Source organism: Bombina bombina, chromosome 2 (genome assembly GCF_027579735.1).
Source record: "Bombina bombina isolate aBomBom1 chromosome 2, aBomBom1.pri, whole genome shotgun sequence".
NCBI classification, from domain to species: Eukaryota; Metazoa; Chordata; class Amphibia; order Anura; family Bombinatoridae; genus Bombina; species Bombina bombina.
The window spans coordinates 462,054,274-462,076,876 of record NC_069500.1 but is presented as its reverse complement, the minus strand read 5'-3'; the positions used below and the strand labels follow the sequence as shown (position 1 = coordinate 462,076,876).

The following is a 22,603-nucleotide window of genomic DNA, read 5'->3' as shown; positions in this document are numbered from 1 at the left end:
CCCTTGTGCCCCATGATGCACCCCTTGTGCCCCATGATGCACCCCTTGTGCCCCATGATGCACCCCTTGTGCCCAATGATGCACCCCTTGTGCCCCATGATGCACCCCTTGTGCCCCATGATGCACCCTTGTGCCCAATGATGCACCCCTTGTGCCCCATGATGCACCCCTTGTGCCCCATGATGCACCCCTTTGTGATTGGTTTGACACACTTGCAGGGGCAGGAATAATAAATGCTTTGAAGAGGTTAACTATTTGTGATCAAGCTGCTGATATGTATGTTGTTTAGCATGCATTTGTTAGGCCTTCAGAGAGTTACGTTGGTTTCTAAGTCAGTGCAAGGGTTGCTGCGCTTGCAATTTGTGGCGAGATGAGAATGGAGTAGATTTTCTGAAATCTGCGCGCGTAAGTCCTTACGCCGTATATTGGATACCAAACTGTGCGTGTTTTGTATGTCAGTCTATGGGCCAAAAAACGACGGGCGAAGGCAGAAATATACGCGCGTAACTTCTAAGTTACGCCGTATATAGGATACCAAACCCGCACAAAATTTGGCGTCGCCGGCTTTTGCGGGCGACGATTTATATCGGATCGGGCCCTAGATTGTTATTGCTGCAATATAGGATGTAATTTTTAGTTTTACCTTTAGGTGGAGTTTATTTAGTGATGTGTATTACTTATATATGATTTATAAGGGGTTATAATGGAGATAAATACATTTTTAACTGCACCTGTTGATTGTCATTACACCTGTGATATTGTTTAAATGTTGGACTTTGGTATAGGTTTCTTCTACTTGGATTCAACTGGAAAAGATAGAAAGTAAAAAGAAAAGCTACTATCAAGTGATAACATGTGTACTGCTTATAGTCTCTTTACATTGCATCACTATGCCTTAACAATGCTAATTTCATCATATTTACGTCTTTTTGTGGATTATGTTTTTGTAGAAGTGTCCTATTCTGTTGAATGCCAATCTAAAACACATATGGAGAAAGAATGTTTAAGTCTTACATTTTTACAAGTATTGATGCATAGAAACAATGTTTGATTTTATTCTTTTTTTCTGTAGGTACTCACAATTTCTCAGTGACCTGACCCTCTCTGATATTTTGTAAACTGAAATGCATGGGAAACAGGAAAGAAAGTTTAAGTGTCATGTTGGCATGGATACTTCTTTTAGGCATATCTTCTAGCAACATTGAATATTTACTTTTTGTTTTTTCTTTAGGTACTCACAATTTGTTGGTGACTGTAGTCTGGGTGACCAGTCCTTCTCTGACTTTTTGGAATCTGAAACACATGGGAAAATGTAAAGAAACTGTAAGTTTCTCCTGTTGACATGGAGACTTTTTTTTAGTGTTGTTAAATGTTTTGATTAAAGACACATGATACTGCAATTGTTTTGAGTGACACATGTTGCAACGTAAAAACATATAACTGGTCAAGTGAAATGCTGTAATGTTGTCTATGTGTATTTCTATGGCTTATTGTTATTGTTTTAAACAGAGTAGGATATAGAATGTGTATTATTCTGTGGCATTGCATTTATTTAGATTTCAGGGTAAGATGTGCTATGTATTTCTATTGTTGTGTAATCTATTAGGCTGACATGTAATTTTGCTTATAAACTTGATCATCTAGAAAGTAGCTGTTAAGCTTGAACCTGCATGTAGATGTTAATGAGAGTATAGTGTACATTTGCATATTAGTGATGACATCCCATGGCCTACATTCATCAAATCAATTGATATTTTATAGATTGATGTTATTGTGAATGTTTGTAAATATAAACTTTTTTGGATGTGTGTGATGATCCTTTCATGTTGTTGTATGTTTTGTGTGCTTTGTGTTTTAGTTATGTGTATAAGATGCTATATACTGTATTTATAATTGTTAGTGTCCCCCCCCCCCAAACTAACCAGGTCTCCTAAGGCTTGATGGATCATTTAGTATAAATGACATATTTTTTTCCTGTGACTGCCTCTGGTGTCATTGCTTTTCACAGCATCTCCCCCATATTCATTGAACTTGATGTTCAAATGAGGGCCTCCTGCAGTTTTGTTTTTTTGAGTGTTTATGGATCATGCTCATTTTTTTCTTAACTACACCCATGCAACTGTCAGGATTGAGGAAAAATAGGAGCCCAGTACAGAGTACAGCTAGCACGACTGCTAGACAACACAGGAGTGCTTGGTACAGAAGGAAAATCCAAAAGCAAGGTCAAACTTTCTGAGGCCAGGGCAGGCAGCAAAGGTTCATAAATGGTATAACAAGCAAGAGGTCAGGGCAGGCAGCAATAGTTAATAAATGGGAAACAAGGTAGAAAGTTCAGGTAACCAAAATTCATACACAGGACTTAAGTCAAAGATAGCTCTTTAATAACTGAGGACTGAATTCACTGAACTGCGGTGTTTTATAGGGTTGCTAAATGATTGACAGCTGGTAAGGGGTGTGGTGTTAGCTTTAAATCTCTCACATCTTCTATCCAATACTGTTTGTCCAATAATGCATTGCTGCCACTAGGTGGAGTGCTTGTGCAACCTCTGCAGTAGTCTAGGTACGTATCACAGTTGCTGCAGTTTGTAGGGGAGAGAAATAATGTTGCACAAATATGGAGGATTCCAACAGCAGCACATGGAGGTACAGCTGGCTTTGCACTGCTGAGTCCGGACATCAATGGAGGACCAGCAACAGTATCCTTGGCAGCATTAGTACAGGTAAGTGCATTACAGCAACCATTATATCTATGTTTGACACAGCTAATAGTTCTTTTCAGAATGTGCATGTTAGGGTGCTGGTATGAGGGCTGCAGCAGGGGAAAGAGGACTTAGTGAATCTTCTTCCTGCAGATATTTGGCATCTGCTGATGAAGAGGTTCGGCTGACTGTCTGGGGCCAGTTCCATCCAGCTGATGCTGGGGACTAGAAACTGCTTGGGCAGACATGCAACTTTTGCAGAGGAATTAAGGGCTATCTCCATCATAACAATCTTTCTCAGCACTATTTCTTAACATCTACTTGTACAATAACCTCCAGCCTTGCTTACCAGCCTGGCCAACAGATGTAACTGAAACCCTTGCATGGTAAATGCCCATGTGGCAGATTTAGCTTTGAGAAATGAAAGGGGCCAGCAGATGTGAAGGAAATCCAAGCAAGGTAAAGGCCCAGGTGGCAAATTTAGCTTTGAGAAACTTAACGGTATTGTACAGTTCAGGCAGTAGATACAAGCGGGACTTGCCAACAGGTGTTTTGTATGTGTCTACTCTATTTTTAAAACCAGTAAGTGCATATGTGTGCACCTTATTATCATTCAGCATTTTTTTTTTATCACAGAGAATACTTAGCAATAAGTCACTCTGTATGCTACAAAATCAAATTGTGGGCTTGCAAAAAGTTCTCATTCTGATTTTGGGCAGCCTTCCTTTAATGGTCATTTGTTGAAAAGTGCATTGAGACCGAATGCTGAGGTTGTAGAGCCACAACTTTACTATTTTATTTTTATGTTCCATTAAGAATGTCTAAGATTTGATATCAAATAATAAATGTGATCATTCTTAATGTACTTGCAGGTGTAATAACTATTGCCAGCAAGTCTCTTACTAGAAAAGATTACTCTATTAATTAAACAAATACATTTAAAAATACTGTAAAGTAAGATGTAGTCGAAATTACCAAAGGTGTGTCACTAAGCAACACATTCAAGGTATATATTCCCCAGGTTTTTCCCTAAAAAAAATTGATTTGTAATAAAACCTTAACAATAGCTATTAGGGGCTTCAAATCGATGTTTTATTTGTGCATCTAAATCAGGGCATTTTAGAGTTTTGAAAAACTAATGCTGAAAAAAATATTTTTTCTTCTGATGCAGAAATGATTGCATGATTAAGGGTGGTTACACCCAAAATGCTGAAGTGCTATGTTTTAATATGTTTCCACAAAGAGTGCTTTTTATGAAGAATAATTATTACATTATTGGTTATCTTATTTGCAGAAAGAGAAGCGCTCAAGCAGGAATTAACATTGTCTCAGCAGCTTGTTTGTCAACAGGATACCACCTGGAAGGCATGATGAGTTAAAGAAACTGCACCCGGAGTGGCACTGGCTTTTTAAACAAGCAAGGACATTTTTTCTGCTCATGTTCATTCTCAGTTGAGTGCTTCTCTCTTATTTAATTTTTAATATGCAAATTGTACTCTCAGGTCTCCCTAAGAGTAAGAAAGGGAAAGTAGACTTAGGGCCCAATTACATATGCGGCATTACCCACAAAAGCCGGTGGCGCCAATTATTTTGCAAATCTAGCAATCACATATACAGCCCCGCTTACAAATGTGGCACATATATTTTACCTGTTGGCCGTTGTTATTACTCCCATTAACTAACATTGAACCGGTGTGGCAAGTCTTTATCACATATTCAGCGCAAGGACTTACTCTGTGAAAATTGAGACATTTTACTCCATTTTCACCTCGCCACACATAGGAAGGTGCAGCAAGCCTTGCACTGAGTATATAAGTACCGTAACTCCCTAGAAGCCCTAACAAACACCTAACGCATGCACAATATGTACCTCTCAACCGCCATACCCCCACCGTAGTAACTAATAAATGTATTAACCCCAAATCCACCAACCCCCACATCTCAAAGTATCTAATAAAGATATTAACCCCTAATCCGCCACCCACCCACAACGCAAAGTATCTAATTACACTATTAACCACTAATCCGCCATCCCCCCACATTGCAAAGTACCTAATAAATGTATTAACCCCTAATCCGCCATTCCCCCACAACGCAAAGTACCTACATAAACTATTAACCCCTAAAATGCCAACCCCCCACAAAGCAATCTACCTGTTAACACTATCAACCCCTAATCCGCCAACCCCCACAACGCAAAGTATCAATCTAATCACTAAGCACCCTAACCTAACACCCCATAAATTAACCCCAATTAACTACAATTACATCAAATAAAAAAGACTACCTTTAAAAATAAGTAAAAATTACCAAAAATAAAAAATTCTATCTTCACATTAAAAAACCCCCGATAAGTTTACAAAAAAAACTAAGATTAAATTAAAATAAAAAATCTAATATTACAAAAAATAAAAAAAGCTAAGATTATCCAATGGGAATTTGTATGGGCATTGCCCTTAAAAGGGAAAACAGCTCTATAGTGACCATTATAAAAAAAAGCCCTAATCTAAAAAAGAAACTGCAATGCCTGCCCTTGAGGCTAGCCTTACCCATCCGATAAACCTAGCCTACCTACCCCATGCTAAACTAAGCTCCATGCCTCTAGACATCCAATCTCATTTACTGTTTAGGGACCCTTTGAGAGCTTGGGCAAAAGTCTGCAGATTGTGGGGAATACAGTTCAAGGGAACTTACAATTTATACCAGGTTATTCCACTGAAGTTTTCAAAAACTGTCAGGAAAGACACCTTACTAACATTGGTCATCTTATTAATCCACTAAATCCACTCCTTCCAGGAGATGCAAAACACTTACCAAATCCCAAACAATCATAGGTTCGCGTACTTTCTATGCAAACACTATATAACAAGGTTAAAAGCAGATGGCCTTCTCAAGACGAGGGTTTCCTACATTGATACACTAGGTGCACTAGCAAAGTAAGGCTCACATAGACTTGTGAATGTATATGACCTTATTCTCAAACACCAAGATAGCCAAATTATGGAACAAATTTTGGCAAAATGGCACAAATACGATGCCATTAACATTGACCGGGATATGATTGCGGATAGCCTTGAAAAAGTTAGGAAGGTGACACTATCTGCAAACTTAAGGGAGACACACATCAAGATCTTACACCAAGCATATATCACGTTGACACTAAGATCTAAATGGATCCCAGAAGCAGGGGATACCTGTTTTAGATGTAGTCTAAAAGCTCCTGACTGGATTCATTTGTTCTGGGAGTGCCCCAAATTAAAATGGTTTTGGAACAAAATCTCTTACTGGCTCACAAAGGTAACCAAAGAACAGGTTTCCCTGTCACCCCAACAAATTATTTTCTTGCTCCCAGAGGGTGATATGCAAACTTGTGGCCATTTTGTTACTATGACCATACTACTTGCACGACAACTAATCTTACAGAATTGGACAGATAAGAACACCCCACCATTCCAACACCTACTCAACAAAATACATACCCAAATGCTCATAGAGCAAGCTGATGTCAGGGGAATTGTTCAGACTAGAATACCTAGATTCATAGAAAATGGGAATTACAGTATATCTAACATATATACCAGACATTGTTAGGAACAGAGTCTTGCACCCATTTAAAGATAGCAAATATATCCTATCTGAGAACCTTAATGGAAAGTGGTGTTTCTCCAGGGGGGTAACATGAGTAGAATACCTTAGACTATACCCATATTCCTAACCACATTATACAATGATGGAGATCTGTGGCTGGTTGCGTGCGGGGGCATTGGGTAAGCCTCGTTTGTCTCGTATTACTGGGGTGTTTTGCCCTAATTGTACTATGCTGTTGTTCTGTTATTGGTTATGTTTGTCTCTGTTGTCAGGATTCTTCCTGGCTTTTTATTTATTTTTATTTATTGTCGTTGTTTATGTTTAAAGAGAAAAGGGCAACAGAATGAATGTTCTTGAGCGACAGCTCTCTTGTCAATCAAACCACTGAATAACAGTGCCTTACTGATAACCTATTTCATTCACAAATGATGTAATGTTTCTACTTATGTTTGTATTTCGCATATCAATGCTGTTTGTTCCTGAGACCCCCCTATGCCTTGTTTTTGCTGTTAGTGTTTTTTTCCCCTGATTTTTTTATTTTGTTGTTGTTTTTGTTTATGCTTTAAAAGAAAAATGGTAATAGAAGGGACGATCACGAGCGACAGCTCTTTAGCCCATCAGACTCTTGTACTAGATTGCGACAATGCTACTCATTAGACTACAGACCAACATTGTCTTACATTAATAGGTTAATTAGGCTGTTTGCGTTGTGGGGGGTTGGCGGACTAGGGGTTAGTAATGTTAATAGGTATATTGCGTTGTGGGGGGTTGGTGTTTTAGGGGTTAATATTTTAATTAATATATTTTAATTTATGTAATTGTAGTTAATTGGGGTTCATTTAAGGGGTGTTAGGTTAGGGGGCTTAGTGATTAGATTGATACTTTGCGTTGTGGGGGGTTGGCGGTTAGGGGTTAATAGGTTAATTAGGCAGTTTGCGTTGTGGGGGTTGGCGGCTTAGGGGTTAATAGTGTTAATAGGTAGATTGTGTTGTGGATGGTTGGCGTTTTAGGGGTTAATAGTTTATTTAGGTACTTTGCGTTGTGGGGGAATGGTAATTTATTTTTGGTAATTTTTATTAATTTTTAAAGGTAGTCTTTTTTATGTTATGTAATTGTAGATAATTGGGGATAATTTAGGGGGTGTTAGGTTAGGGGGCTTAGTGATTAGATTGATACTTTGCGTTGTGGGGGTTGAAGGTTTAGGGGTTAATAGGTTAACTAGGTGGTTTGCTTTGTGGGGGGTTGAAGGATTAGGGGTTAATAGTGTTAACAGGTAGATTGCGTTGTGAGGGGTTGGAGTTTTAGGGGTTAATAGGTAAATTAGGTACTTTGCATTGTGGGGTGATGGTGGATTAGGGGTTTATACATTTATTAGGTACTTTGCGATGTGGGGGTTGGCGGATTAGAGGTTAATAGTTTAAATAGGTAAATTGCATTGTGGGGGATGGCGATTTAAAGGTTAATACATTTTATTATTAGTTGCGATGTGGGGGGTTGGCGGTTTATAGGTTAATACATTTTATTATTAGTTGTGATGTGGGAGGATGGCGGATACAGGGGTTTTGACGTGTCAGGTTAATTTTTTGGAGGCGGGATAGATTTTTACGTGAAATTACACATTTTTTGGTTGTTTACTTAGGCACCGGCAGTTCATAAACTGACGTAAGTCCCTGGTGACTTCAGAAATGTGTATTTCCACACATTTCTGAACGTTGCCAGTTTATCCGACTTATGGAAGTATATGATTTGCCATCGCCGTATATGTGATTCACCCAATATGCGAGGTTAACTTAGAGGGACATGAAATCCAAAATTTTTCTTTTGTGATTCAGATAGAAAATACATTTTTAAACAACTTTCCAATTTACTTCTATTATTTAATTTGCTTCCTTCTTTTGTTATCCTTTGCTGAAAGTTTTATCTAGGTAAGCTCAGGAGCAGCAAAGAACCTAGGTTCTAGCTGCTGATCGGTTTCTAGCTGCTGATTGGTGGCTGTATATATATATATATATATACGGATTGTCATTGGTTACCCATGTGCTCAGTTAGAAACCAGTAGTGCATTGCTGCTCCTTCAACAAATGATACCAAGAGAATGAAACAAATTAGATAATAGAAATAAATCAGAAAGTTATTTAAAATTGCATTCTCTATCTGAATCATGAAAGAAATGTTTTGGGTTTCATGTCCCTTTAAGGGCAGTGTAGGTTTCAGCAGTTGTGCTGAAACCTACGCCGTATATGTAATCTCGCCCTTAGACTCCTTGCTCACATGCCCTATAGAGATGCAACTGTATCTCACTACTGATGAATCCCAGAGAGTCCAAAATGTATGTCTGGGGTGTGTTGATTTCTCTCCTTCAGAGAATTTCCTGGCATTTAGGGCTGGACTATCTTTTGGAAAGATAAGACTGATATGCTTCAGGACATTCCTCCTCTGCTAAAGGTATGATGAGTTAAAAGAGACTGTACCCTAAGTGGCACTGGCTACACAGAACAAGTACGGAAGTTTTATTCAGCTCATGTTCATTCTCAGTTCAGGGCATCTCTCTTTTTTATTCTGATGCTTGCAAGGCTTGTTAAAGGGAAGGCAAGAAACCCCAAAATTTTATTTTATGATTTGGATAGAACATAAAATTTTAAACAACTTTCCAATTTACTTCTATTATCAAATTTGCTTCATTATTATGTTATCCTTTGCTGAAGGAACAGTGTTGCACTACTGGCAGCTAGCTGAACACATCTAGTTAGCCAATCACATGAGACAAGTGTGTGCAGGCACCAATCAGCAGATAGCTACCACTAGTGTAGGATATGTGTGTATTTTTTTTCAACAAGGGATACCAAGAGAATGAACACATTTGAAAATAGAAGGGAATTTAAAAGTGTCTTAAAATTACTTGCTCTTTCTGAATCATGCAAGTTTAATTTTGACCTTCCTATCCCTTTAATATTGTCTACCAATAGAGCTGCTTTGCAATATTTGTTAGTCAGTGAGCTTCTTTTCCAATGGTGATTGATTTCCAGGCAATACAGAATATTCATTGGCATTTCCATGCCATAAATTTGTTTACTTTTAAGCTTGATCCATAAGTGTGCTAAGTCCTTAGCAGTAAGAAAAAATCTTCATAATTATATGTCATGCTAATGCACTGAGCTCTGTTACAACCTAAAGGTTGCAGGTTCAATCCCCAGTGAGGTCCACTCAGCCTTTCATCCTTCCGAGGTTGATAAAATGAGCAGCGCATTGAGACCCTTACGGGTGATTAGCCACGCTTTACAAGTACCCAATACATACATATTATGGGGCTGATGAAGTAATTGTACCAAATGTTTTTGTGAAACAGCTTCCAAGAATATCATTTCGTCTAATTAGTGAGCTCTCCTAAGTGAATCTATTTAGCTGTTTAGTCACTTTATTATTAGTATATTATATATAAAGAGTATTGTCAAATGCTTGTCTGTCCTGGGGTCTGGGCAAGTACTGATCATTTTATAAGATGATTCTTCAATTTCATCAACATATAGGTAGGTGTCAGTATGATTGCAATTCTTGACAACCATTAGGAGAAGGTAATTTGAGATTAAAAAAATAAATAAATAAATGATTCAAGAAGTCCACTAATCAATCACCCTAAATACTATTTAATTAAGAAACATATGACATAATTTGCTCTATTTAGTATATTATTTCTGTAGGTATTGTAAACAGCCTGTATGTATAATTCAATAACCATTTTTTCTGTTATCTGCCTATAGTGCCGTCTAGTGCACAGTAATATTTTTATAGTAAACTGTTCTTTAGTGACTATATTTGTAATAATCAATGTGCAAATGCATCAAGCTTACAATTAAATCCCATTAAAAAAAGAAAACTTTTTAAATATAAATTCATAGTTTAAAATGTAATTTATAATTACTGGTATGATGTTTTTATGTATAATTATACACATTGCCATCGTGTTTCAATCATCCAAGGATTTCTTGTTCTGTAGAATTAGTTGCAATGATAAAGCAAAAACAAAAGAATATGACTCATCATGATGCAGAATATAAAAAAAAGATGCGATAATCTACCATGTTGGCACCATTTGAGTTTCAATAGAATGCTGCATGTTTAACCTCTTCCTAGCTAGTGACAGCTGCAACGCATCACTGTGCAATGATTTTCAGAACTAGCTGGTTGACAATCCATTATTGTTTAAAAAATTATTTGTTAGTAAATAGAGCTTAGGGATCTGTGGTGTGAGGGTTAAACAACCCTTTATTATTACTGTTTCTTGTGACTGGATCCAAGCAGAATTTATTACAACTGGCTTTTCATACCTATTTTCTTCTGTATCCTTTTGCCAGATTCTCTCTGCGGTTTCCCCTTGTGAGTGTCTTTCTATACATGTGTCTGTGGCTTGTGCCTGCATTTTCCTAGTGCATTGCCTTGGATCATATAATATGAATGCTCTCTAGCAGCAGCCTACCAGCACTCTCTGTCACGTTAGGTTTGTTCTGAAGCATCTTATTTCATTGTTTCCATCTCTCTCCTTGTCCAATCCCTCCTCTCTTCCTCTTCTTCTCTCTGCCAGATTTCTCTTTCAGCTTGTCTGTTCTACTAGTAATTATTTGTTTGTTTTACTATTTTCTTTTCTTTTACAATTGATACTCTGAGTTATTCTGCCCTATTTCTCTATTTTCTTTTCCCCCTTTCCTGCCTGCCTGTTCTCTTTCTCTGACTCCCTCAGTCTCCATTTCAGTACAGTAGCATTCTTTTCACAAACAAGCACAGAGCCCTCTGTGTGCATTTTCTGTGCCTCTATTTCCTTTTCCTCTTTAATCAATAGCCACAGCAGCTAGAGAGTTGCTCACATGAATGACTCCTTGTGAATCACAGCCCAGACATCTCTTTCAGTGGCTGTGCAGGACAGAGCAGAGAATCCCTGTTTATCTACGTTTTCCTAATCCTCCTTTTCTCAGAGTCAGGGACGCTATCATGTTGACCCGTGGAATATGCCAGTCTCCAGGTCTCCACATCCACCCTCTTATCTTCATCTTCCTCATCCTTCTACCTACAACACAGGCTGAAGGTAAGATTAGTCAATAGCAAAGTTGGGACCATTCTCATCATTGTGTGTTTTATATGCATTTGCTTCAGTGATTTCATTGCCTTAAAAACAGTAACGATGCTGCTCCACTTTATGATGGAGATAAAAGCTGTACTATATATTTTATGAAAATGTCTATTTAATATGAACCATCAAAACATAAAAAGTTGACTGCTAGATAAACTAGAGCTGTACTTTAGATGTATTGGTTGTTAAATATAAATTAACACCTAATGTTTGAAGTTATGGATTCTAAGAAGTTCATGAATACTAAAGCTTGATATTTTATGTAGAGCTCAGATTTTGGGCTAGCAATATTGATTGTTGTGCCCGTTGAAGGGGGTGTATTTTTATTGTTATGGATTAACATAATAGGGCAGTGTGACTGTTCACATCTGATCCCTTTGCACCTGCAGATCGCTTCATGCCAAATGTAAGTGGCTCAGTGAAAGTTAATCTTTCAGTAAATGAAGTGTTCTATATCTATGGAAGGGGTGCTGCTGGGATTTGGAGTTTTTGATCTTTACTTCTTAATCCCACACTTTTATGAAATGTGGATATGATAACCATCGTCTTTATTCCCATTGCTTGCTTTCTCCTGCTGTTCTGCAATGATCTGTTACTTATATAGCTGTCACTTTGCTATGTCGAAGCACTCTAATTTATCTTTTCTGCCACGTGCTTTGGATGTATACATTTTATGCTGCAATAGATAGACACACACACACACACACACACATATATATATATATATATATATATATATATATATACAAACACACACACACACATATATATATATATATATATATATATACGCACCCACATATAGATTTATTCCATTTATGGAATACAAGCAAAATATTAATTAATAGTATGATTTGCAATCATTAGCATTTCTGAGATAACCTACTGGCTAGCACAATACAGTACTCATGGGAAGTTGCTTGCTACTATTGCTTGAAACATATTGATAGCCAAATGGATATTTAATAGTAGAGAAGTTGATTTTTAGTGTGAATGAATGTCAATGAATACTAATATGACTTTAAACAGCTCTGTTAATTGTTTTCCTTTTGTTCCAAAACTCAATGTCACTTAATTATTCTTAAGTGATATATTATGAGATGGGAATGGAGATACTTTCAACCACAAAAGGTGGTGTATATAAACCTGTTTTATGGAGCTTATCTCATGGGAGTTAAATCATCCAAACAATTTAAGAAAAAAATATAATGGAAAGATCCTTCTGTGAAACATAATAGATTTTTCTGGTCATTTGATAGAGCAGTGTTTTTCAACCAGTGTGCCGTGGCACATTAGTGTGCCGTAAGAGATCCTCAGGTGTGCCACGGCAGACTGACAACAGTGTGACATATTTTTTAAACTTTGCTTGTTTTTTACTCCCAGTGCAGGGGTAGTTTGTAGGAGGCATGGCATAACAGCACAATACATACAGTATGTGTGTGTTTGTGTGTATATATATATGCTGTATTAGGCTAAAATGTGTGATTTTTTTTAACATTTTGGGATGGTGGTGTGCCACAGGATTTTTTAATGTAAAAAAGTGTGCCACGGCAAAAAAAAGGTTAAAAATCACTGTGATAGAGTATATAGCATTCCATCCTGTTAATACAAATGGCAAAATTACATGTATGTTATTTTACACCTAGTTTAAACAATAAACTAAAAAATGTATTTCTTGGGTTTAAGGTTGAGGAGTCATTTTACTGTATTGGTATATCTTTTAAATGTAGTATCAGGAACTTATTCTGTTTAAAATGTTATGTATTCCCATTTAGCATTATAAAAATTAGCAGTTAAATGGGCCATCTCCAGATGTAATTCATCAATCACTTAAACACATCCAGCTGACTATAGGCATTGCTTTCATACCAATTAATTAGAGCATCAGACTGTCCCAGTTTCATCAGTGTACTCCAAGGTTGTATCAAAAGTCATGAACTGAATGCCTGAACATCTGGGATCCTGTTCATTTCATACACAGCTTTAGTATATTGTTACATTGTGTCAGTAGTTTGGTAGCAACATCAGACTAATGAGTTTCTATTGTTTTTTTTTGTTTGTTTGTTTTTTGTTGAATCTTCTCTGCTAGAAACTAAAATTACACTTTTATGTCATTCCCTATTACATTTCAGTAAGCAAAGATTTTTTTTTTTTTTAAGTTTTTACTGAGGACCTGCATGTAGAATATGGAAGCTTTGTTCTTGAGAAGAGAATAAGTATATTCTCCACTAAAATGCTTAAGAATCTCTAGTAATAGAAGAGATGACAGTGATTTCGGAGGTGAGGTTCCACTGATAGTACTTTAGACATGACAACAACTGACAAAAACTCAGAGAAAGGGATGGATTAAAAGTTCTGCCTTATTATTAGTTCTCTGTGAATCCATTCTATGTAATAATTTGTTTTAAAAACATAACTGTGCTCAGTTTACAAGCTGCTCTAGGCTGCTGTTCAATGTGTTCAACATGCAATATGGTGTCTCATGGATAAATAGCAAGGATGTCTGAATATAAAATGAAAAGCAGGAAAGACATGGCATTAACACATGGGACTTTGAACCTAAAATGGGCTGGCTCCTTAGCTTTAAATTCCTGCTTTTTAAATAAAGATAGCAAGAGAACGAAGAAAAAATGATAATAGGGGTGAATTAGAAAGTTGCTTAAAACTGCATGCTCTGTTGATACATCTCTGGGACACAGAGAGAAAATGTGTCAAATCTTTCGATGAATTAAAAACAGAGTTTCAAATTAAGAACAAGGAATTATTTGCATATTTGCAAAGCAGGCATCTCCTCTGTGAGTTGATGAGTGAGACAGGATGGAATTGGACTCTGGGTAAATTAGAAAGCTGGCTCACTTTGTTCAAAAACGGTGTCAGATCCATCTCTATGTGTTATCAGCTAATTAAACTCAGCAAGGGTGAATTAGAACTGGAGAAAATTACTTCCCTATGGAATCGACTGTTACCTCAATCAAACATTGATATAAAAACTGTCCAATCCTCAATCTGCAAAGTAGCGGGAGATGCATGTCAAACTCCTACACAATGCATATTTCACTCCCGAAAAGGGCCATAAAATTCATAATTTTGCTTTTAATAAATGCCCAAAAATGTGCGCTCCCTGCAGCTGACTTAATGCACATGATTTGGACCTGTCCTAAAATAAGGCATCTTTGGTGGAAGCTAGAGTTTTGGTTCAATAAAACCTTAAAAGTCTCTCAACTGGCTCTTACACAGCAACAGATCATCTTTGGTACAAAGCACCATAATCCAAATGATACATTGATATTTCTTTCTATACTGGCAACTAGATATCTTATTCTTAAAAATTGGAAATTAAGAATAGCCCCATCTATTCCAGAGATCAAGAATTGTTTGAAAAAACAATGCTTGCTAGAACAAAGGGACACTAATCTAGATAATTACTCTGACATCAGACAATTTTTTTTGCCAAATGGTCAGCCTTTATTAGGTCATTGCCAGATACAGAGATGAATGACTTAATATTCCCATTCAGAAACTCGGAACTGGTGCTTCTGGGTGTCTGATTTTCAGGGATTCCCCTGGTCTCATACAATTGCACTCTCTTCCCTAGTTTCTGACTTCGGCGGGGGGGGGGGGGGGGGGAGGGGGGAGTGGATTCTTTCTGGGTTGTCCTTGTCCTTCCCCTTCCTTTTTCTCTTGTTCTGTTCTCCTTCCTCCCCCTTTTTTTTTTTTTTTTTTTTTCCCCCTCTTCCTTCATCTCTTTCTCTTTTTTCTTTTTTGGCTTTGGCAACCCATGGCTGGGTTGACTAATTCAGAGATAAAATTTAGCAGAATATTTACTTGCTCACTGTTCTCGATTTAAATGTAAAACAATTTTGAACTGTTTGATTTTTGTGATTTCTTCTGACATTTGTTTTTGTAAATTACTGTTGACATTTAAATAAAATAATTAATAATAATAAAATGGAAAATATGGGAGATAATTACATGTGAGGAACCTAGGTGTCTTAGGCTCTTGAGAAATTTCTGAGATATTTGAGAATTTATATGTTATGTGCAAATGAGAAATATTGAAGATAATTCTCTGTTGAAATTGTATTGCCTGTTTCTGTTCCTGATTCCTTGGGATCATATTTTGTGATGTTATTGTATGATGTAATACTTGATGTTCACATGTGTTTCTCTCAATAAAAAAAAAAACAACAACAAAAAACTGCATGCTCTATCTGAAACATGAAAGAAAAAAATGTGGGTTTAGTATCCCTTTAAGGTCTATGTGCACAATGGCAGATTCCACATAGCCTCTGTCTTTCATGTCATTGCTTCATTCAGTACTGACCAATATAATTTCAAGATCAAAGGGATATTAAAGGGACAGCATACTACATTTCCCTGTGATACCTCTAATTTCATTTTACTATGTGTTGTGGTTTTTATTATTTTTTTAAAATCAATAATCCTGTGCTAAATAAATCAAATGCTTCTGGCTAGGTTTCTGAAGGATTGTTCCCTTTACCAACAGACCTGTGGAATTCTCTCTATCAACCAGCTGGCATAAGTGCAGTAGTATCAGTTGTGCACAAGCATGGACTTCCTGTGTAAATAGTTTTGTTTTTTTTATCTACCTTTTTCATGCAAATACTATGTTAACATATTTATTACTGCTCTGTCATATGCATTACAGAAACATTTTGAGTATAATTTCACTTTACTATTATTTTGTTATACTTTTAAAACATTAGAGCTGTTTTCAGTTTTCCAGCTGTTGTAGGCTACTGTTGCATGAAAAGTGTTGTCTCATGGATAAATAGCAAGGATGTCGGAATAAAATGAAAACAATTATAGAGGTATGTTAAAAAGCAAGGGGCTGAAGGTCTATGTCTAAAGGTGTTGATTCCACATAGAGACTGCCTCAAAGTGCTCTTTAAAATTATTACATTTATTTATTTTTATTAACATTGAACTGTTTCATTTCAGGTTCAGGGCCTTATATTCAAAATCTCGCCAGCATAGAGAGTAAATGACACAAAATCTTTCAGATTTTTTTTAGACCTTGTATTGTAATTTAGGAGTCTCTGTTTCCTATATACTACATAGCAACATAGCAAAATAGCAAAATAAACATTTCTCAAGATAAAATTTGTGTTTCAAATTCTTTTTTTTAAGGGCCTCGTCATAACCGACAAAACTTCATAGAATATCTAAGAAAGGACAGTGCACTATTGTTTATTATGATAAAATAAAAAAAGTACATTTTAATGTGTTGTAGTTTTTTTTAATTATTTTTAATTTATGATTCAGGGCTAAACCCTTTTTTCCCTACATAGGTTGATGATGGATTGTTCCCTCCACTATCAGACCTGTAAAGATGTGTACAAACATGCATTTCCTGTTATTTTCAGTTTGAATTTAAATATGTATTTTTTCTTTTTATCTGACTTTTTCCATGCAAATACAAATATAACATATTTTATTGCTGATCTTTTACATGCACAACAGAAACCAAGGGCCTTTGATAAAGCCTGAATGGACGAAACGCGTCAGCACCATGGACGTTTTTTAGTTTCATAACTGTTGAGGCTCTCCTTTTGAGCCTACCTCTAGTTACCTTTTAATTTAATTGACCAGCGCAACTAGGGTTGTCAAGTGGGAAGCCGATAGTGGGTGTCATATTCAGTCCCCAGTCTTCTGCTTGACCAGTGATACTCTATCAGCTGTTAGTAGACTTAACATTACCAGCTCACACGAGCAGTGACACTGCAAAAGCTGGGGAGTGTATGATTACATTAATCCACATTAGACTATATATTTCCTAATCCGTACTTATTGTGACACTGCAGAAATAGGGTAATGTGTACTTATATCACATTTGATTATGACCTGCCTTCCAGAGCATTTAGAAACAATCAAACCCGTATGGTTACAATATAATATGGGATTTCTGTCATACCAGTACCTAATAGGTTACCAGTAACATATTCCGTTGAACAGTATTATTTTACTTTGATAAAGTAGTGGATGCATAAGATGTCAACCCCATCTAATACTATATTCACGTAATATATAATCAATTGACTCTCAATAGTGGGATTTTCTGCCTGTTCAGCCGCTACTATAATATACGGTACATTGTATCCAATTTTCCCTGTGTTAATCAATATAGTTACACTAGTATCTAGATAGTTGACGCCAGCTCTGCGAGTCTGCATATGGGACTGGTAACGCACAAACTAGATTTTGAGCTGAACTTAATATCATTGTTGGCTGCTATTACGCAGTAATTTGCCCACATAACCTCCAGTTACCATTAATAGAGACCTCCATTTATCTTAGACATCCTTATGAGTCCAGTTGTAAATCGTAATAATCACGAGTCTACTCTGGCACACTATTTGACTGCAGTTATGCAGCAAACTTTCCACGATCTATGACCTATAGGTACCAGGATTTTATCCTAGAGATCTTATATTTACCCTATACCAAACATGTTCAAGCATAACACTATTACTGACATAGCAGTATATAATATATTGCCTTATATATCTTGCACCATGTGTACTGCCACTATCTTTTGAGAGTTATACGTGACAGACCAGGGGACTTCTGCAGCCTTTCATTTCATACCACACATGCTCAATGACTCATTGCTACCAATATAGCAGTGTTAAGCACAGTGCCCATATATCTGAGTATTTTGTGTGGCTCTAGTGCACAGAGGGTTAACTGTGACACACCAGTTGGCTATTATTAGCAGTACATTATAACCTAGCCACTTATGGAACACGACCAATATTGTCAACAATCTTGTAGGCAAAAATGTTGTAATCTTAGGTAACTAACACTACCCATGTAATCACCTTTACCCTATTGTGATTCTGACTTTTAACCCGCTATAACCCCCTAGTTCTAGGAGGACTTTAGCTCCAATACATAAGATATGTTTGGTAATGTGGTATACCTTTATTCAAGGCCAGATATTTTTTTACATTACCACATTTATCATATATCCAGTTGTAGCCTCACAGTTTTCTTTTTAACCATTTGTGCGTATGTTTCGGTACTTGATTTTAATAAAACTTAATAAAAGCTATATTTTATTACTACTAGAAATCCTTCGCCTCTTCGTCTGGGCACAGAGTGCTAGACTGCATTCTTTCGGTGGATTTCTCTTCATCCACAATTGTTTGAACAACAGAAAACAAATTTGAGGATTATTTCAAGTTAGTATCACAGATTTATATCAATTTAAGGGGATATTAAGCCCAAAGTTTTTCTTTCATGATTCGGATAGAGCATGCAATTTTAAGCATCTTTCTAATTTACTCCTATTATCAATTTTTCTTTGTTCTCTTGCTATCTTTATTTTAAAAGCAGGTATCTATGCTAAGGAGGCAGTCCATTTTTGGTTCAGCACTCTGGATAGCACTTACTGATTGGTGGTTACATTTAGCCACCAATCAGGAAGCGCAACCCAGGTGCTTAACCAAAAATGGGCTGGCTCCTAAGCTTACATTATTGCTTTCAAATAAAGACAGCAAGAGAACGAAGAAAAATCGATATTAAGAGTAAATAAGAAAATTGCTTAAATTGCTTGCTCTATCTGAATCATGAAAGAAAACAATTGCGTTTAGAAGTACAGTAGTCGTAACCAAAACAGAAGGCAACAATTAGAATAGATCCATAGCATGGCAATATTGTCAAGGAAAACCTCTTCTTTTTGAAACTACGATGTCAATGCTAAACCACAAGCTTTCAGCAAATGCAAAAAGATAAGATATAATGTTTAATTGGTTTAGTTTCCTCTATAAGCAGGCACTGATTAATATTAAAATGCATTAAATGTGCTAATAACATTATATAATTGTAAATAATATCTTTAGAAGATGTTTCCTTCTGGGATAACAGCTATGCAGCCCGATATGATGTAGTGTGCGGTGTATGGGCTGGGCAGTTACAGGCTGACCCCCCCCCCACCCCTTCAACCTCTGCAGAAATGCTGGCAATCTTCTTATAGCCTAGGCCATCTTTATGTAGAGCAACAATGCTTTTTTTAAGATCCTCAGAGAGTTCTTTGCCATGAGGTGCCATGTTGAACTTCCAGTGACCAGTATGAGAGAGTGTAATAGCGATAACACCAAACTTAACACACCTGCTCCCCATTCACACCTGAGACCTTGTAACACTAACGAGTCACATGGCACCGGGGAGGGAAAATAACTAATTCGGCACAATTTGGACATTTCCACTTAAGGGTGTACTCACTTTTGTTGCCAACGGTTTAGACATTAATAGCTGTGTGTTGAGTTATTTTGAGGGGACAGCACATTTACACTGTTATACAGGCTGTAAACTCACACCAACAATTACAACCACCTGGTGCACTGCTAAAGTCCAAGTATACAAAGGATGGATAATTCCCCCGCCTGGCATCAGCGACAATAGGATACCCCAAGATACCCCAAGAAAGCAGGCAAAGCACAGGAGTATGTTGCAAAAAGTCTTTATGATGAAACAAAAACAAGGGCATTAACCCGTAATCATGAAATTTTGGCTCTCGCAGGAGCCTTTTTCAAATGGAGGCTATGAAGACATAGTGAACACCTCTCACAACCCATACTTAAATACCCAAATAACAAATTACCTAAAGTGAAAGCAGCTGATCATGAGTGGAACCGCGCAGTACTCGCAGGCAGTACATCTTACCACATGCTGGAATGCAACATGCCGAGTGCTGACGTCATCAGTCCACACCGGCGCATCCAAGTGACAGCATGATCAGTTGTCATGAAGATGGGTAAACAGGTACATTACCTGGAACAAGGTGTGCTAAGAGAGAGTGCGCAATCATAGTCATGATCATGCATAAAAACAGAACTACCAACAAGGTAATGACAAGCTAAAATAAATTGAAAGTGTGAATATATTTACAACATATGCAATTTAGTATATTGCACCACTAACTCTAACAATAGCAGACCACACTACACCCCATGGTATCAATGCAACCACTATTGGAGCCATCCCCAAAAAATAAACTATCAAAGCAGACAGAATAGATGGGGAGACTAAACTCCCTTCATATCTCATGGAGTATGGTATAAACTTGATTTTGAGCTGTAGAGCAAAGAAGATTCCCACAGTCCTTTCATTTCCTGTAACAACAGGCACAATCTATAGCAGTGTTCAATCCCTTAGGGAAGACAGTGTCCCGATCAAAAATCCATCTGGCCTCCAAACATAGGAGGGCCAGAGCTCTGTCACCTCCATGCCTGAGGCACGGTACATGATCTATAAGCATTGTTCTTAAGGATGATACAGAGTGTCCAGCGATCATAAAGTGCCTGGCACAATTTTTGAACCAGGTGTGAAGGTGGTAATTAAATTCAAGCGGTTATCCTCAGGATTCTGTTACTTCCTGACAGTCAGACCCTCCTGGGTCCATTGTTTGGCAGTCTTGCACTGCTGGGTAATCAGATCCTGTGGGTATCCACATTGAAGAAACTGCTGTGCCATCTCTGTTAATTGAATCTTCTTGCGGGAATCTTTGGTATGGTTACGGACAACCCACAGGAGCTGTGAGGAGCTGAGCCCATTTTTTTGGAAATATGGATGAAAACTATCATAATGTAGAATTTAATTTTTGTCTGTGTTTCTCTGATATAGGGTAGTTTGTAAACTATATCCCATTTCATTTGAGACATTAAAAATCTCCAAATCTAGAAAATGTATCTTATGTGCATCCCATTCAATTTTGAACCTAATAGTAGAATCAAGGGTGTTTAGTTGATTGAACCATCCTAAGAGAGCTTCTGGGGTATCCTTCCAAATAAGGAAGACATCATCAATGTACCTGCGATAAAATCTGATGGAGTTCTGCTGTGGAAATATATTGCACTGCTCATACATTGTCATGTAAATATTGGCATAGGATGGGGCCATATTAGACTCCATCGCTGTGCCCAAGGTCTGTAAGAAATAATCATTCTCAAACCTAAAAAAGTTTTTCTCCAAGCAGAACTCCATCAGATGTAGCAGGAATTCAATGGGGGGACCTGTATAGTGTTCAAGGAGGGATAGCCTTATGTGTGTCAGATAGAGTAGAGGTGCAAATACGGTGAAAGGTTTTTATCAATGTGTGGGTATTGGTGCGTTCAAAGTCACTAGTAGCTTTAAAGGGTTTAAACATATAATCCACTTTATCTCTGAAGTAGTCTTTAAGTTTGAAACTGACCCATATCCACATTCAAATCAAACTGATCACACCTGGGTTTAGGAATAAACAACAATCCTTTGTTAAGTACACTCAGCTCATCAGCAGTTAAAGTTTGTGAGCTGAGGTTATATACTATTGTTTGTTCTTCTTTTGGACAGTCTTTCTTTTTGCGCCCCCCCTCCTGAAGTGTCTATGTCTGGACCCTGGGGTAAAGGGGGCTTCTGTGTCGATCTGGTGCTTACTCCTGTTTGAATCTGTGGGTGTGTAGATGTATGTGTATCACCATCAGAAGAGTCACCTCCGCTGCTGTCAACAGTAGTAAAATGAACCCTTCTGTTTTTATTAAAGGGTCTTCTACGACCATAAGTAGGGTTATTATGCTTACTGTATAACCACTTGTATACCTTTTTCTCTCTATAATCATTCTCTACTGTCGCAAACTTTTTGTTCTTAAAAGTCAGTAAATCCTGTTTATATTTTTCAATTTGTGTCTTTAATTCGGATAACCAGTCAGTCCCAGTGTCAGCTGTGAGAGCACCTAAAAGTGTATCCTTTACTGTAGCAATCTCTTGTTTTACTGTTGTCTTAAGCCTACATACTTCCTCAATTACAAGGAGCATAAGGCCATGTGAGCATTTGCTCAAGATGCCACACCACCTCCTACAGAACTCAATGATTCTACTATTAGGTTCAAAATCGAATGGGATGCACATAAGATACATTTTCTAGATTTGGAGATTTTTAAGGTCTCAAATAAAATGGGATATAGTTTACAAACTACCCTATATCAGAAAGAGACAGACAAAAATTAAATTCTACATTATGATAGTTTTCATCCATATTTCCACAAAAATGGGGTCAGCTCCTGATTTGTCTATTGTTTGTTAGTATTTGATTTTTTTGTTCTTCTTTTTGAAAATAATAAAAATTATTTGATGGAAAAAAAATGGGGTCAGCTCCTTGAAGCTCCTGTGGGTCGTCTGAAACAATACCAAA

The 22,603-nt window shown here is 37.1% G+C and overlaps 1 protein-coding gene across 1 annotated transcript in view; it reads left to right on the top strand.

The window, feature by feature from the left end:
- Positions 1-10,841: 10,841 nt before the first annotated feature.
- Positions 10,842-22,603, top strand: part of LOC128647015 (seizure 6-like protein) — a 366,983-nt gene continuing 355,221 nt past the window's right edge. Inside the window, exon 1 of the mRNA XM_053699827.1 lies at positions 10,842-11,364. Within this exon, the coding sequence (XP_053555802.1) occupies positions 11,151-11,364 (214 nt within the window). The 5' untranslated portion in view covers positions 10,842-11,150. The remainder of the gene's footprint in view (positions 11,365-22,603) is intronic.